The sequence below is a fragment of the Ostreococcus tauri genome (assembly GCF_000214015.3).
Source record: "Ostreococcus tauri WGS project CAID00000000 data, contig chromosome 06, whole genome shotgun sequence".
Lineage (NCBI taxonomy): Eukaryota > Viridiplantae > Chlorophyta > Mamiellophyceae > Mamiellales > Bathycoccaceae > Ostreococcus > Ostreococcus tauri.
The window spans coordinates 740,057-756,091 of record NC_014431.2 but is presented as its reverse complement, the minus strand read 5'-3'; the positions used below and the strand labels follow the sequence as shown (position 1 = coordinate 756,091).

The following is a 16,035-nucleotide window of genomic DNA, read 5'->3' as shown; positions in this document are numbered from 1 at the left end:
CCTAATATTTAAAATCTACTACCGGTCCCGGTCCGGTATCTGTTAGTACTAATCAGTGTCCATCTCACGACGTCGTACGATGCCCGCTCTGGGGAACTTTCCGATCATCCGGGAAAATGGCTCGCACGGCAGGCGCCAGCTCGTATAACTCTCTCGTAGTTTGCGCTATTCTCTCCATCAGACTGTTTTCATCGTCCGGTTTCTGCATCGCTCGTGCGCCCAGTGCCCGCGCGCCGATGAGAGCATTGGCGATCGGAACGAAACACGTCTCATGATTGGTGATTCCTCCGACCCAAGCGTCGCTCGCACTCGGGGACGATCGCAACGCGCTCTTCATGCAATCGAGCGTTCCTAGAACGCGCTCGAGCGCGTGAGAAGCGGTCTGAGCGTCGAAGTCATTTTCAATTTGTGATGCCGCCGAGTACGCCATTTCCAAAGGCTCCGCATAAGGATTGTCCGCCTCCTTGTCGAAGAGACGGCGAACGGTGGTAGCGTTCGCGATCAACGTAGCGAAACGAGGCTCATCGTACGCCTCACCGGCGGCGATTTCGATGATATACTTCCTGAACGCGTCGAATCGACCGAACTCAGCGTGCATGTGAGAGAACACATGGCTGATGATTACTGCTGTGTGCGCATGTGGCGCCGAAGGCGGCAACGCACATGAGACCGCTCTCGCGGCTTTGGTTCGAATGTCCGCGTCTTCGTCTTGAATGAGAGCCAACGCGCACTTCCAGGTTAATAAAGCGAGCTCTCCCGCCCGGTCGTCTCTAACGGTTGATGAAGTAAGATGGCACAACAGCTCACTGCGAGCCAGCGCGTCCACTGCCGAGCACCGAGTTTCATCGGACATAGATGGAGTAGAACCGACAAAAATTGTGCGGACAAACTGGTCCAGCTCGCCGGACGTGTTTATTATTTCGTCCGCGTCAACCGCGAGACGTCGTTTGCAAAGACGTGCCAGGCAACGCAACCCCTCTGATCGAACGCGTTCATTTACGTCCTCGAACGCCACCTCTCGAACGGCACGCCAGACAGCTCGCTCATCATCTGCGTCTCCTACATCGCACAAACTCGACCACAAATCGATACATTGTAAAGTACGACGAGCGCAGCTGTGCCGAGTTTCCGACGATAAGTTTGCAGCCGCTGCTTGCCGTAGCTTCCTCATTGTCATATGCGAGATGCTGTCATCATGAGGCATCTTGAACATCACTTTGTATGCCTCAGCGCGATATTCATACGCCAGATCTTGTGATAACGTATCGTGAAGAGCAACATCCACGTCGCCTGTGTCCAGAAGCGCGCGAATGTGAGCGTTGAGAGGGACAGACCAAGAGTCGTAACCAACTGCGAGTCGAACGCGCACGCCTGCAGCTGCCTTGTTCCACTCAGAAGAACCTGGGTGTCCAGCAGCCCTTGAAGAGAGAACGGGCGCGGAGCACTGCCATATCATTCGTGTCAATCCGCCGATTTGCTCAAAGCTCGCGCTACCGGCACAGGCACATCCGGTTCGCGAGCATTTCTGGCATGAGTTTGCCACGGATAACGTCGCTTCAGCACATCTTAGCCACGTCGCGGATATCAACGGAGATCGAGATGTCACGGCGATTCCAGCGAAAGAGATCAGTCGTCTGGACACGCCGTCGACAAAGTCAGACCAACACACATCTTCAGCGTACGTCGAGCTTCGAACTTCATTGATAATCTCTAGAACGCATAATAACGCACCATGTACTGCGTTAAGACCAGGGGCAACGAGTGACCTTAGTTCAAGAATATCTTCTATATACTCGCACAGACGCGTGGAAGATAAAAGTGGTACGAGCGCACGTGCCGCCATCGTCCGCACCGCGAGATACTTTCCGGACACGCATCGACGTATAGTAGCGATGAATTTATCTCCACTCGAGTGTAAGTCTCGCTCTAGACTTGGTCTCAACCGAGAAAATAACGCCAATATCGGGTACAAGCTGGGGTGCACGTCCACAGCTGTCGGCAAGTGCAGCGTTGCCGTCGCTACTTCCAGCTCTCGAAGCAAGTGACCCATCAAGGTGGGATATCGTCGCGCGAAGTCTGCAAGTTTAACTTCGTGACGACCGTCTGAGGTGAACATTCGCTGTCGCGTCACCGTGTTAATGTATCCGCACACCTTGGTCAGAAGCGACGAGTAAGCAAGTGTTGCGGCATTTTTGATCTATAAAGGAAAAAAGCAGGTATTAGTAATCGGAACTCGCACAAGAAAATACTGAGCGCCATCGCGTGTCGAGTCCTAGTGATCGTATGCTCGCTGGTAAGCATGAGCACCTGTCACCAAGTCTCTTTTGATGTTGCTGGGGAACAAGCCATGCGCCCCATCGCGGAGCTCAAGCGCAGGCAACGATACCACCAGCCTTATTTGCGTGCGCGAAACACAAGCTCAAACTTACCTCCCACGTCTGCGATGAAAATGCATCGATGCACACTTGTACTCCACGCGACGCGTGCGTAGTTGTGTCTACGCTCAGATCTTTATCTGCAAAGATGACTCGAACCACATTGAACGCATGTACACGAGGAATATCCGACGTACTTGTCTCACCACACGCTATGTCGAGTAGTTTCGGCAACGCGCTTTCGAGAGCCACCCTAGGTTGACCTTTTGGTTCAGCGAGAAGGATTGCCATGAAAGCATACGGTAAGCCCGCAGAACGGCGCACACGATCGCGAATACCCTGTTCCGGACGATTCAACTGGTCAAAGAGCCCGTTCAACCAGGTTTCAGGTAACGCCTTTAGCGCGTTCGAGCTGTTTCGCATCAAACAAGCGCAAAGCGCCGTCAGACCGATGCGCGTTCTCGCTAACACACCAGTGTGTTTAACAGTGAAAAGCACGCTGATGAGACGTTCACCGACTGCTTTCACGACGTCAAAGGAGAAGAGATCCGCTGTGTCTGGTGCACTCATCACCTCCCCAGTGAGTAGACTTATCTCCTTCACCGTTAGCCAGCACGCGGTGGTTATGATTTGCGCCTTGGGAGCGAGATCAAGCAATTCCTCCATATCGTCGTTAATATTGGATTGGTCGTCTGATTGGAGGATGACCTCTTCTGCGGTCGCGCCCAACGCATCGGGCTGGCTGATGAAGTCTAACGCCATGTGGGTGGCTCGTTCCATGAGAGTCATCATACGATTCATGGCATCCTGAGAGAAAAAATGTGAGTTCCTTGAACATGGCGAGAATGATAAATAAGATGAATAATTCGAAGGGCTCGGTCCTGGCCAGGGTAGTTAATTGTTCGATTCAGCCGACCGTTGTCCTCACCGATATCAGTAGAGGGAGCCTGGTTTTCTTCATCGCCCTTCGTGTAATCGTTCGACGCGCGCGATCGAGGACTCACCTGTGTGTGTTCGCGCGTGTCACCTTTAAAATTGAGATCACAGAGCGTGTACTTCGCAAGAAGAATGGCGCCGTGCGCCAGGCAACGTCGGCATCCCTCGATGATATCTTGCTCGGCGGCATAAATGTCTTGTTCGAGCAAATCACACAGCATCTTGAGCACTTGAAGATTAGTGCTGTCTCGATTCTCTCCCTGATGTCCCTGCGCGACGCGAACGTGTGGACTCAGCTCAATGTTCCAGTTCAATTCGAAGATGTACTTATGAATGAGCAAACGAATCATGAGGGCAGCTGCGCCACTTTCTCTCACGCGAGGCGAGTGCAGAAGCTCCAAAGCCCACTCAAGTTGCTTCGCCAGCTTCTCTGGCGTTTCAATACCGGCAAGAGGCGATGCGTGCCGTCGCAACAGTTTGAACGCCGTCATGCGCATCTTTTCCCAACTATCGACGAGTGCACCCATGAGCAAGCTCGTATAAGCCTCGTCTTGCATGAACACGGAGTATGGAGAGCTCAGTAGTTGCTTCGCGATGATGAGATCGTTGTTTCTGCCCGAGATATCACCATACGACTTCCATGATTCCACGACAGAGTTGAGCAGCTCGAGCGCGGTGCAGCGCCGCTCATACGGTGCGCCGGGATATAAGTTTGAGAACAATACTCGAACTATATCTGACATGAACACGTGCGCTCGTTGCGCTTTTTGGACGTGTGCTTTCAGTGCGTCGACTTCTCCAACCTTCTGAGCACCGTTCTTCAGAGCTGCCTCGCCCCGTCGGCGCAACTTCTGACCGACATGATTCACGCCGACCCATATTCTGGCGAATACCTTCGAAACAGACGTGACGAGAGCGTTACGAAACGCCACGGTCTCACTGTTGTACGAAATACACGAAAAAAAGTTAGTCATAATCCAGCGCGATACACGGGCCAAGTCATAAGCAAAGCTCTCGGAATGAGTAGGAGGTTAAGGATGCCTCATAGATGTCAGCGCCTTAAGGTGAAAGAATCGTCATGGAGCTTTGCGTGATGATCTCCGATGTCGTGTGTCGCTACGCACCCTTTGAGGTTGGAAGCGATCATGCGCTGCAAGAGCTCAAGTTCATACTCTCCAGGCAGAGCGACGGTTGCCTGTCCTTTGCGTCCTTCAAGGCAGAGCCATTCGAGTACGTCCAGACGAGTGCTCTTATCAGCGCACACCATCGCTCGCTCAATCACGTTCTGCTCTACCGCGTACTCTCGATCGTTCTTACCGGCCCTGATGACAACGATGTGATCGGGATCCACCAGTTGCAGACTTCGCGCCACCTTGAGCACAGACACTACCGCCGAACACAACCGTATATCGTTCTTCTTCTCGTTCGCTTCGTCAACAAGACACTTTGTCAGATCGAAAATCGATTCAATATCTCTTTTAATGAATATGGGCAAGACGTATGTCACCACAGTCGCTCTATCGTCGACCAAAATGCTTTCCTTCACGATGGGTAGCCACCATTGACGCCACTTGTCAACCGATGCGAGCTCTTTCAAGTACACGGCGGACAAATCGTCGAGCGCGGTAGAGGCCGCGCTCGAGATGGCTGTCTGACGCATAGCACCTAGAGTGTTCGCCAGTACGTTCGGCTCGGCAGCTAGTATCCTTCTGGCGCCCACTTTCTCAACAAGAACCTGCAGCGCGAGGTACTTACTCTTTTGCTCAACTGGTCTTTGCATTGTTCGCTCCACTATACGATCCACGTAGTCGATGTCATGCGTTTCAGCGTCGCCGCGCACCGATGGAGCGATGTCGAGTAAGAGACGGAAACACGTCTGTCCTTCTCGGACGGTTTGTGTGAGGCTGTCTTCCCAGAGTGAGGAAATGGTTGACGCGACGCGTTCAAAGGCATCATGCGGCACGACCGACGAACCACCCATCATGGCATCCTTGACCTTCTCTAAAACCGCACGCAGGCATGACACGGCGTGATATCTGTAATGTACGTCGCCAGCGCTTTCGATCAAGGAACACAACCGCGGTAATACATTATCGAAAATAAACGCACCCCGCCGGTGATTCGTGAGCGCTTCAGGTTCGACGATGACAGCGAAGCCACGAAGCAGCGCGAGAGCGCCGAAACTCGAAAGAATTTCATTGGAACACTCCACATTTTTCGTTTTCATCACGGTTGCACCACTGATCGCGGCAATCGACGAGTCGTGATCGAAAAAAATGTCCTCAAACGCCTGGAGAACGTCGCCGTCGTTCGCTCGTGCCAATGCTAGGGTGACGCCTGCCGTGACAGCGGCGTCCCTTGACGGCGCGCGCTCGAGCGTCAAGTACCGAAACAATGCAGATAACATCGCCGTCAAGGCGTTGATGTTGTCTACTCGTTTTGTCAGCGTGTACGCCAATGCTGCACTCTCAGCCAAAACGTCTGCGTCCGCGGGCGTCGTCCTCATCCCCTCTCGCGCCTCCTGCGTCACCAGGTCGAATCCACGCGCGATTGCCAACTCTAAAACATCTTCTGTCCTCATCTTCTCGATGCACCTCGCCTCGAATTCCAAACGCGGCGCCGCCGCGAACACACGAGCCGAAACCGTCGTCGCCGTCAACACCTCTGTCGACGTCCGCCCACTCGTCGTCGCCTCCCGCGCCGACTCGAGCGCGCGTCTAGCGAATTCATCCGCAGTGCGCGTCGCGACGCCGATCGAGGCGTTGAGCGTTTTCCTTGCCCGTCCGTGTTCTCTGCGCTGCGTCGCTGGATCGAGCGTCGCCTCCAGCGCCGCTCGCTCGCTCGCGCACGCGACGTCCATCGCCACCTCTCGTCCCGTGCCCATCGACGCGTCCGCGCCGTCGCCGTCGCCTGTCGCGGACGCACGAACGACGTTCGTTTCGTTCGAGCCGCCGCCACTCGACTTTTTCGCTTTTTTGGACGACGAATTCGCGTCGTCGCTCGTCGTCACGCGATGATCTCGGGCGCGACCGGGCGGCATGGACGCTACGTGTTCGCCCTCGCGGGGCGACCGGTCGTCGTTCGCGGCGAGGCGACGAACGACGACGCGAAGGACCGAGAGTGGGGCTCTGAAGTTCCCCGACGTGTACGAAGTCTGAGCGACAAGTCGGAGTCGCCGTCAGAATCACTCGGTAAAGTCGATAAAGGTGACCTTGGGGCCGGTATCGACGACGACGATGCGACGCGAGTCCCGGACGAACGCGAGATCGTTAATCTTGCGATTGAGCGGGAGATCGGCGACGACGCCGGAGGCGCGCGCACTGGGGTCGTCGACGAAATCGCCGGGCGTGCTCACGCTGACCCAGTTCCACGCGATGAGTCGTCTATCGGCGCCTCCGGAAACGATAATGTCACCGCGAGGGAGCCAAGGTACGAAACCAGCGCACGTGGCCGCATTGGCGTGCCCACCAACGCCGTCTTCTCCGAGGCGGACGCATTCGGCTCGTCCGTCGCGAAACGCTCCGCCTGGAGCCTTCGAGGATGCACTCGATAATTTCTTGCCCGACGACGACGCAACAGCCTTGAGATCGGCGTCAAAAACCATGATCGTGCCATCACCACACGCCGCGCACGCGACGCGCCTCGCGCCGGGGGCGTTCTCGGCGCAAGTCTCGCCCTCAAACGCGCTCACGGAGTGCAACATCGGCGGATTAAACATGCGCTGGCCTCCGTCGTCGCTCGATTCATCCGCAGCGCCAGAGTGCGCGCGATCGTGATCGCGCGCGCTTCGAACGGACCTCGCGTCCCACGTTCGCACGGGCACCGTCTTGGCTCTGTGATCCCACTTCATGGCGCGACAATCTGTCGCCGTGGTGAGGAGCTCGCTCTCCGCTCCGCGCTTGCGCCGAAACGCAACCGCCGTAGCGCACCCGTCGTGCCCTCGCAACCGCTTCACCACCGCACCCGTCCGCGCGTCGTACACCACAATTTCACCCGAATCATCGCACGCCGCTAAGCATCGTCCGCTCACGTCGACGTCTAGCCCGTTCACGACGTCCGCGTTACTTTCAAAAACCCGCACAGCCCAACCGCCCAGCGGCGCGTTCGCATCCACCACCCTCGAGTCACTCGCCATGCGCGCGTCCGCCTCGACCACGCGCGAGCCCAGGGCGTAGAACAACGCGTGGTCGCTCGTGAACGTCATCGCGTTCACCTCGACCGCGTCCTCGCGCGTCGCGCTCGAGTGTTTCACCGTGAATGCGGTGCGCGGTGCGCGCTCGTCGAGGCTACAAATCGTCCCGCGTTCGCTCGATACCGCGGTTTGCGACGGACGATCGACCCCACGCGCGATCGCGACGAATCCTTCGTCGTCGCCGGACGCGCGCGCGCGCGAGGCGACGACGAGCATGACGAAAAGTGTCGCTCGGGACACGAACAGACTTTTAGAGTCTCGGTGACGGTTGGTCTCAGACGACGCCGCGCGACGATCGGGATGCCGCGCGAGGACCACGCCGCCGTGGACGACTGGGCGCGTTGGTTTCGAGCTCGGGCGTTCGGTCGCGTCGTCCTCGTCCGCGTCTTAGTGCTCGGATTCGCCGTCGTGGCGACGGTTTCAGAGCACTGGTTAGAACCGCGCGCGCCGGGTACGATGTTCCCGGGCGTCGCGCGAGCCGGTCTGTGGCGCGCGTGCGCGCACTACGCGTCATCGTCACCCGTAAGAGATCGATCGAGCATCGCTCGGTGGTGGCGCGAGGTCGAGCGCTCGTTCAGAGGCATCCACGGTCTGGACCAGTTTCCTCCCGAGTGCGTCGGCGCGGAAGCGTTGTACGGGGACGTGTACGAAACAAATTACTGGCCTTCGATCACTGGTACGCGAGCGGCGGCTATCGGATTCATCTTTGCATCGATCCTTGAGCTCACGGTGTTGGTCTTTTACTTTCTTCGTCGTCGACGAGTGTCCAAAGGTGGTTTTGCCACGGCGTCCAGTGTCTCGTACTCAATTCTCGCGTGGGTGTGCGCCGTCGCCGCGTGCGTTGTTTACGCCACACTCGTGAGAGATATACGCAAAAATACGCCCGCTTACGTTAAAAACGGCAACGCTGTGTTTACTGACTGGCTTGGTTGGGGTTTTTGGATGTTTCTCGCGTGTGCGGCGACGCATACGTTGATGCTCGCGTGTTCCATTCGAGACTGGGATGCGGCTTCTCGAGCGCGGTTTGCCGAGCGAATGGACCGATCGGACAACGCAGAGCGATAAGTTACAAGCCAGATGCTGTGCTGCAAATGAACGAGAGAAAAAAAGGAGACGGACTATGTCGACGACGGGTTTATTCGCCCATCAAATCTTTCGCGTCGAGCGATCCGTCGCCGTTGACGTCGAGCTCTTTGAAGCGCGCGGCTACAGAGTCAAAGTCGCTCGCCTCCAGTTTCCCGACGGCGATTAACATAGCCCTGGCGAAATCAAACTTGTCAACGTAACCTTTGTCCCCCCCTTGCTCGGCGAGCCACTGCGGGGTGAGCTTGAAGTTATTCACGTGTGAATCTTGCTCAGCCTTGCCCTCGACTGTTCCGGAGACGATTTGTCCGATGGCCCACGCCATGACGCCGATGGTGATCAAAGCGTAGGCGGACGCGAAAGCTTTTCCAGCTTCCGTTTTCGGCGTAATGTCACCGTATCCAACGGTTGTGCTCGTGACTATGGACCAGTAGCATCCGTCCAAGAAGGTGATGTCCTCTATCATGTGCATCGCCACCGCGCCGACGAAGATGACGCCAACCACCATGAGAACCGCTCTCATCCTCGGCGAGAGCGATACCTTGCGTCGCCGCGCCTCTTGCTTTTTGCGCTCACGAGCCGCTTGGATTTCACTCTCGTCCACGCTCGCCCCGACGTTGGCTTTAATCTTCGCCATGTCGATGGACATCTCCGCCTCCTTCCGAGCCGTCATCGCGTGGAGCGCGCGCTCTTGCGCCTCTAAAATCCAATCCGTCACTTTGGACATAAAAATACCCGCGACAGCGACGCCAGTGACGATGAAGATCATCACCGCGATCTTACCGTCGTCCGTCTTCGGGCTCTTGTCGCCGTACCCAACCGTGGTGACGGTGATGGCGACAAAGTACCACGCGTCCAGAAAGTTATCAAAATCGGGCTCATCCTTCAAGCCGTGCAAAATAGACAGCGACCCGACGACGTACACCACGTACACGATCCACAGATTATTATACAGGAATTCCATCGCGATCTTCCACGGTCGCTTTCTCGGCGTCCCGCTCGGTGGGGGCGGTCTCTTCGTCCGTCCGCTCGCCCGCTCGGCTCTCTTCGGTTTCGCCGGCGGCGCCGCCGGGGGATCGTTCGTCTTCCACGCCGTCCCCAATCCCGACTCCTCGTCTCGCGCCATCGTCCCGTACGTCCCGGGCTCCTCCGGGCGTCGTCCCGGTCGTTTCGGCGCCGACATCGTCACCGTCCGTCGTCCGTCGCTCACAACACCCTACCGATCGCGTCGTCGCGTCGACGCGTCGTCGCCTCGACGTCGTCCCGTTCGCTCGCCCTCGACCTCGCGCGCGCGCGTTCACCCGTTCGCCTCGCGTTCTTCCGCGTCGCGTCTCCCGTCGCGCGTCTCCCGTCGCGCGGCGTCGTCGCGCGGCGTCGTCACGCACTGTCGTCCTATGTCACGCTCGATGCCAGTGCCAACGTCGTCGAGCCACCGTCGTCACCGATCGACGCGCGCGCGCGAGCTCGCGCGGGCATCGAACATGTCGTCCGACGCGTCGCCGTCGTCGGGCGTCGCGCGCGCGGTGGCGTCGCCGCTCGTCGTCTTCATCGCGTTTCTTCTTCTCGATTGTTTCAAGCTCTTGGTGACGGTGACGTTCGACCTCGAGCCGGTGTTCGCGTTACAGCGAGAGATCGCGCGGTCGACGCGATCGTTGGCGCGGTCTGGGGCCACGGAGGCGGGCGCGGTGGGGTCGGAGGCGGCGACGACGGTGCGAGAGCGACGATTGGAACGGGTGCGGGGAAAGTTGAAACAACTCGAGCGGAGACGAAGCGGAACGGCGAGAAACGCCGCGAGAGCGGCGCACTGGACGAAGATGGCGAAAGCGGCGCTGGGAGTCGCGTTCGCGATCGGAATGCGGGAGATTGAGATGTTTCGATTGCCGAGAGAGTTTGTGTTTCCGCTCGGGAAGTGGTTGAAGGCGCCGCTTGCAGAGGCGGAGCCGGGCGCGGTGAGCGCGGTGGCGTGGACGCTCCTGTGCGCGACGGCGAGCGAACGCGTGGTCACCGCGATTGTATCTCCGGTGTTGAAGATGTTTCTCGGTGGCGCCATGGCGCGAAGGTGAGCGTTTTCGAACGTCCGCCGCGTCGCGAGTCGATCGCCGCGCGGAGTCACACCGCGACGCGCGGTCGATGTCAATCTCGAGCGCGCGCGCGTTCGCGTCGAGCGCGACGACATCGCTCACGCATCGCCCGCGCTCGACGTACGGCGTTCTTACTCGCGGTATTCTCTCGAGAGGGACGCGAGCGATGGCGTCCTCGACCTCGAGCGCGCCGTCAATGGCGGAGCGTCTGCAGCCGCGCGTGGACGCATGCAACGAGATGACGGCGTTGAATTACGCGAAATATGTCCCTTTCATCGTCGACGGTCAACCCGTGGGCGTGCTTCAGCCCTGGTTCGCGGAAGACCTCGAGAAGGCGTGCGGGTCGGAGACGTTGAGGAGGGACTCGAACGGCGCGGTGACGTTCGTGTCGTCGCTGGACACCGCAGACAAGCGGAGCGAAGCGATCATGCCGGGACTGGAGAAATTGCGCGATCAGGGGGTGATCACGGGTTGGCGTGATGAGATTTTCCCAGTCACTATGGGGTACGGCGTGCCTCCTCTGTTTCGGATAGAGCGCGCGGCGGCGTCTCTCTTGGGCGTTCGAGCATACGGGGTCCACGTCAACGGCTTCGTAACGCTACCAGATGGAGAGAAGGAACTCTGGGTCGGGAAGCGGGCGAAGAATAAGCAGACGTTCCCGTCAAAGTTGGACCATCTCGTCGCTGGCGGTCTCCCGGACGGGATGCCCCCGTATGAGTGCGTGATTAAGGAGTGCGCCGAGGAGGCGAGCGTTCCGGAGTCGCTCGCGCGAAACGCCAAGGCGGTCGGACTCGTCAGTTACACGATGAATTACAAGGGCTGTTGCAAGCGCGACGTGTTGTTCTGCTATGATTTGGAGCTTCCCGTTGATTTCGTCCCCACGCCAGACGACGGCGAGGTGGAGAGCTTCACGCGCTACAAAATCTCCGAAGTTTTAGAAATCATGGCGACGACGGAAGACTTCAAGGAAAACTGCTGCTTGGTGATAATCGACTTCGCCGTGCGGCACGGTTTCATTACACCCGACGAGCCCGGATACGTAAAGCTCGTGCAGTCGTTGAGAGTCGGGAACGCTTGACGGTCGGTCTCAGGTAACGGACGATATTAGAATCTGTAATTCAATCATTTTCTTGCGTGTATCTCGACGCGTCACCCGTACACATCGTGCCTGTGCTTATCGAGCCTATTCCATGATCGAGGCACTCGCCATGGCCCCATGTATGAGTCGTAAGCGGAGCCGCTCGATCTTGCACGCTTGACATCTTCCTCCGTAGGCCGGGAAACTTTGATTCCGCACACCTTCGCCACTGCGTGCGCCATCCCGCATCCGTCCACGGTGTTCTCGCCCTCGCTGCAAATGGCGAGCACGCAACCGACGCGCTTTTCGCCGTCCACCGCGTCGAGCGCGTCCATGAGCGCCCAGTGTGGATTCACCGACGTAGACATCTCCTCTTCGCTCGGTCGAACGTTCATCTCTAGATCGACAAGTTCGATTGCGTCGCACGCCGTGTTGAACGCGTCGTTGCCTCGACATCGTCTCCACTTTGTCCCACCTATTTGCTCCGCCGACTCCGCGACTGTTGATGGTAGACTTGAGCACATCACAATTCTCGTCGCCTTGGTGAACGAGCCCGCGACGAACTTCGCGAGCTCGTCGCAGAACGCTCGCCGCGCGCCGACGTGCGCGTCGCTTCGTATTTGCACCACGCACGCCGATCGCTCGCGTCCAGAGGTCGAAGTCACGTCCTCATCCGGGATCGTCCCGCAGTATATCTCGCACGCGCTCGCCAGCATCCCACTTGCGCTCGATCCTCGACTGAGATCGTCGTACAGCGCGTCGCGCCCGCACACCGGGGGGAGGTGCTCAAAATCGACGGCGCCGACGCGCGCGAGGTTGTACGTCGCCGCCAAGACGTCGCACGCGAGTTGACCGACGTTTCCACACGTTCCGGGCACGGCGACGACGACGACGTCGCACTCAAGCGCGCGTTTAAGGGCAATCTCCGCGCCGTACGCGGCGTAGGTCGTCATCGTTCGTGCGTCGATAAGTGCGGACAAGTCTGTCTGTCCGAGGTGCGCTTCTTCGTCGAAGAAGTGGAACATCGTAACAAACGCTCTCACGGCCACGACTCGGAAGCGCTCTCGGCTCGCAGCAGCGCTCGCTTCGCCAAATCACTGTTCAACACGACCCGAGGGGCGAAGTTACACGCGAGCACGGAGTGCCGTGATCTCAAAAGCGTCGCGCTCACCCCGACGGAGTTCGCTCGGAGTTCATTCCGTCCAACGACGACGATGAACGGGGATATTTCATCCGCTTTTTCGAGTAGCAGTTTCGAAACGTTCGCGTCATTGTCGGTCTGGATCAGAGTTTCGACCGTTTCCACTTTCTTCTCGCGGCAAACTTTGGACGCCGCGCGCAGGAGGACGTCGTCGTAGGAGTGCGCTCTCTCGCCTCTCGTTTCTGTCTGCACTCTGACCAGGAACACCGTGGTACCGGGTTGGACGACTAGATTCAACGTCACGTCGACTAAACTCGTAATTTCCATTGAAGAACCGTCGATGCAGATGAGTACTCGTCTCGAGGCGGATTCGTGCGTCATATAGAACGTTGTTACTGCGAGAAGTGAAGCGTCATCGTCTTCGACGTCGCTGTTTGTATTACAAATAGAGAGACGAATCATGATCGCTCGAACTCGCCCAGCAAGGTTTGAAAAGATGCACCACTTGCATACTCCTTTGGAAACGTCTCACGAAGTGCCTCGTCAAACATTGGAGAGCCGTAAACCTTGGTTGGGTTCTTAAAGCTCCATGACATTGTCGTCGGCCACATGGCGTGGATGTTTGATCGCATGAGTTTAATCAGGCTCCGCCGCTCACTTGATGTGTACTTTGTCGGCACCGCGCTATAGCAACTCTCGGGATCGGGAAGTGACAACGAGCCGCGTCGATCGGCGCTCAAAGACGCATCGGGAGCGTAAACTGTCTGCTTGTACCACGTCACGAGCTGTCCCCACACGTATAGCGGCCCATACTTCTTTTGCAGCAGCTTGTCGCGATTCCCTTTCACAGCGTTCGGAAGCTTTGTGCGCATCTCACACGATATCTGACTCTTCATGTCATCAATGTTTACCGGCGGTGATAATACCAGGTCGAACTTTTCGATCGTGAAGTAGTGCAGCGTGTTGGCGTGCAACCACAGCAAATCTCTCGCTTGCGCGTGAAAAGCTTTATCCCCAGCGTGCTCCAACGCTGCACGCACTTGAAGTAACCGAGCCCGCGCTTGTTCGGCGGTCTCGGGTCGTTCAACCACGTTCACTGACTTCTTGATCGCCTTCAATGCCGAAGCGACACGCGTATCGGTCCAAGTCTTCTCAAACATAGCTGCCGTTGACATGCTTGCCGATCTCGCTTCGTTGCGCTTATCTCCTCCAGAGTTCACCATAGTGATTATGAAACGGCGGAACACGCTGGCCTCACCACTCCACAGGTGGTCTATGACCTCATCGTCGCTGAGTGCTCGGAAGAACGAATCTCTTCGCTGCCCGGGTCTATTCAGTACGTAACGAATCTTATCTAGCGTCACGACGAGATTCGTAATTCTCGTTGAGGCCACACCCGCGGCTTCGTACTTCGCTCCAATCTCATCGTACCGACCGTATTCTGTCACAGGTAGTTTCATCAACACGTCGGGTAACTCTTTTTCCTCCAGCTTGATGTACTGCAGAGTCAGTGCCGCCCATTTAACGACCCAATCAGGGCACTTCTCGAGTGCGCACTGGCGAATGCCTGCGACGTACAAGGATTCGCTCTCTGCTTTAGTCAGTGGCGTCGTACTCGCCACGAATAAAATGGCATTGCGATGTAAAAATGAATGCTTCTTGTTAACGATCGCCGTAAACGCGCCATTGCCAGCATATGTGAGAAATGACCCACGGCAGCCTGGAGAAGAACAGAGGCAAAATCCAGTGCGATACTCCTCCGCACTCTCTGTAATGCAGCTATAATCCCATGTCATTTCTTCCCCGTACGCGATGTCCCTGACGGTGAACATTCCGAGCGTTAGTTTCCCATCCTTTGTGAATGTCACCGTCTGACAGTTCGGTTCACACGAATGCGAGAGTCGAGACGCAAAACTACCTTTGTGCATCGCCTCAACAAAAATGACGTGTCGCCCACGTTCGTCATGCGCCGGTCGCTCCAGCGTGATGTTGAAAAAAGACGGAAGGTTCATGTTTGGAAAGGACTTTTTGATGGCATCCTGACGCTCGTACCACTGCCACGGCGGATACATTTCGCCAATGTAATAGTTGACGAGTGTCCCAGCCTTTAAGCCGTTCGGATTGATGCACACGACGCCAGTGCCTTTCGGATGGATCCTGAACTGCACTCGATGTTCCTTCGGAACGAGTTCTACCTCTGAAACCGCATCTTGCGCGGTCTGAACCGCCGTTGAGGTGTCACCTTTAGCCTTTTTAGCTTTCTTCTTCGTCGACTCATTCGCCCGCTTCTCCGCATCGGCGTCGTCAAGCTCGTGAATCGCCCACAGAAGTGCCCGCGAAGCCGCCGCGGCGTCCTCGTCTCCCTCTGCGATTGCATCTTCGAGCACGCGCTCGGCGAGTACGGCCGCGTCCCATCCGTCGTCACCGAGCGTGTGCAGTTTCGGTAACAACCGTTTCACAAAAAACTCCACGCGCTTGTCGCGCCTATCCTCTCCCGCGAACGCCGGTGCGGTCGCCACGCTCGCCAAAATCGCCTCACGCGTGTAGCAATCGACCCCCCACAGCGGCCGCTCTTCGACGTCGACGCCCAAGCGCATGGGCGATCCGAGCGCCTCGCGCGACGTGACGGGAGCCGCCGGCTTACGCACGACGCGATTCCCCACCACGCTCACCTCTCCGCTCCCCGCGTCTTCGTCCACCTCCCGCTTCACCCCACCGTTCGCGTCCTCCGCGTGACCGACGACGTCCGTCCACCCGTCCGAGGTCGACGTTCGCAATCGATCGAACAACGTCTCCGCGTCCGCCGCGCTCACGCCCACGCCCGGGACGTACTCCCCCGTTCCCAGTCCTTCGTACGGCGTCGCGTCGTACGGCGCTCGACGCCATCGCGCGCACGCGTAATACGGTTCGGTGCGCGCCAAGAGATCGAACGTTCGACGGAGCTCTCGCGCGCGAGACGATGTCGTTCCGTTCGAGGCGCGCGCGGGAGCCATCCTTCGTGCGAAAACTCTCGCGCCGCGCCGCGCTCTCGCGCGCGATGCCGGCACGGAGACGCGGGTCGATCGGCGTCGGTGCGCGCGCGCGTTCGCGGGCGGATCGGTCGGCGTGTGCGGACGACGAATGGCGCGACGCGCGTGTTCAGTCTTCGA

The 16,035-nt window shown here is 57.8% G+C and overlaps 9 protein-coding genes across 9 annotated transcripts; 3 read left to right on the top strand and 6 right to left on the bottom strand.

The window, feature by feature from the left end:
• Window positions 1–64: 64 nt before the first annotated feature.
• On the bottom strand, window positions 65–6,351 carry OT_ostta06g04400 (Armadillo-type fold; the record flags this gene model as incomplete). The annotated part of the gene is made up of 4 exons (XM_022984119.1): window positions 65–2,197; window positions 2,430–3,182; window positions 3,380–4,250; window positions 4,436–6,351. The coding sequence occupies 4 exons, from the start codon at window positions 6,349–6,351 to the stop codon at window positions 65–67; spliced, it is 5,673 nt and encodes a 1,890-aa protein (XP_022839312.1).
• A 144-nt stretch (window positions 6,352–6,495) lies between these two features.
• Window positions 6,496–7,515, bottom strand: OT_ostta06g04390 (WD40/YVTN repeat-like-containing domain; the record flags this gene model as incomplete). The annotated part of the gene is made up of 1 exon (XM_003080039.2): window positions 6,496–7,515. The coding sequence occupies one exon, from the start codon at window positions 7,513–7,515 to the stop codon at window positions 6,496–6,498; it is 1,020 nt and encodes a 339-aa protein (XP_003080087.2).
• A 288-nt stretch (window positions 7,516–7,803) lies between these two features.
• Window positions 7,804–8,568, top strand: OT_ostta06g04380 (PMP-22/EMP/MP20/Claudin superfamily; the record flags this gene model as incomplete). Its single annotated transcript, XM_003080038.1, has 1 exon — window positions 7,804–8,568. The coding sequence occupies one exon, from the start codon at window positions 7,804–7,806 to the stop codon at window positions 8,566–8,568; it is 765 nt and encodes a 254-aa protein (XP_003080086.1).
• A 70-nt stretch (window positions 8,569–8,638) lies between these two features.
• Window positions 8,639–9,769, bottom strand: OT_ostta06g04370 (Two pore domain potassium channel domain; the record flags this gene model as incomplete). The annotated part of the gene is made up of 1 exon (XM_022984118.1): window positions 8,639–9,769. One exon carries the CDS (start codon window positions 9,767–9,769, stop codon window positions 8,639–8,641), a length of 1,131 nt encoding a protein of 376 aa, XP_022839311.1.
• A 298-nt stretch (window positions 9,770–10,067) lies between these two features.
• OT_ostta06g04360 (unnamed product) lies at window positions 10,068–10,649 on the top strand (the record flags this gene model as incomplete). Its single annotated transcript, XM_022984117.1, has 1 exon — window positions 10,068–10,649. One exon carries the CDS (start codon window positions 10,068–10,070, stop codon window positions 10,647–10,649), a length of 582 nt encoding a protein of 193 aa, XP_022839310.1.
• A 184-nt stretch (window positions 10,650–10,833) lies between these two features.
• OT_ostta06g04350 (NUDIX hydrolase domain-like) lies at window positions 10,834–11,745 on the top strand (the record flags this gene model as incomplete). The annotated part of the gene is made up of 1 exon (XM_003080035.2): window positions 10,834–11,745. The coding sequence occupies one exon, from the start codon at window positions 10,834–10,836 to the stop codon at window positions 11,743–11,745; it is 912 nt and encodes a 303-aa protein (XP_003080083.2).
• Window positions 11,746–11,816: 71 nt separating this feature from the next.
• OT_ostta06g04347 (Proteasome assembly chaperone 2) lies at window positions 11,817–12,698 on the bottom strand (the record flags this gene model as incomplete). The annotated part of the gene is made up of 1 exon (XM_003080034.2): window positions 11,817–12,698. The coding sequence occupies one exon, from the start codon at window positions 12,696–12,698 to the stop codon at window positions 11,817–11,819; it is 882 nt and encodes a 293-aa protein (XP_003080082.2).
• Window positions 12,699–12,784: 86 nt separating this feature from the next.
• OT_ostta06g04345 (Rossmann-like alpha/beta/alpha sandwich fold) lies at window positions 12,785–13,267 on the bottom strand (the record flags this gene model as incomplete). The annotated part of the gene is made up of 1 exon (XM_022984116.1): window positions 12,785–13,267. One exon carries the CDS (start codon window positions 13,265–13,267, stop codon window positions 12,785–12,787), a length of 483 nt encoding a protein of 160 aa, XP_022839309.1.
• Window positions 13,268–13,344: 77 nt separating this feature from the next.
• On the bottom strand, window positions 13,345–15,879 carry OT_ostta06g04340 (Proteasome assembly chaperone 2; the record flags this gene model as incomplete). The annotated part of the gene is made up of 1 exon (XM_003080033.1): window positions 13,345–15,879. One exon carries the CDS (start codon window positions 15,877–15,879, stop codon window positions 13,345–13,347), a length of 2,535 nt encoding a protein of 844 aa, XP_003080081.1.
• Between the last annotated feature and the right edge of the window lie 156 nt (window positions 15,880–16,035).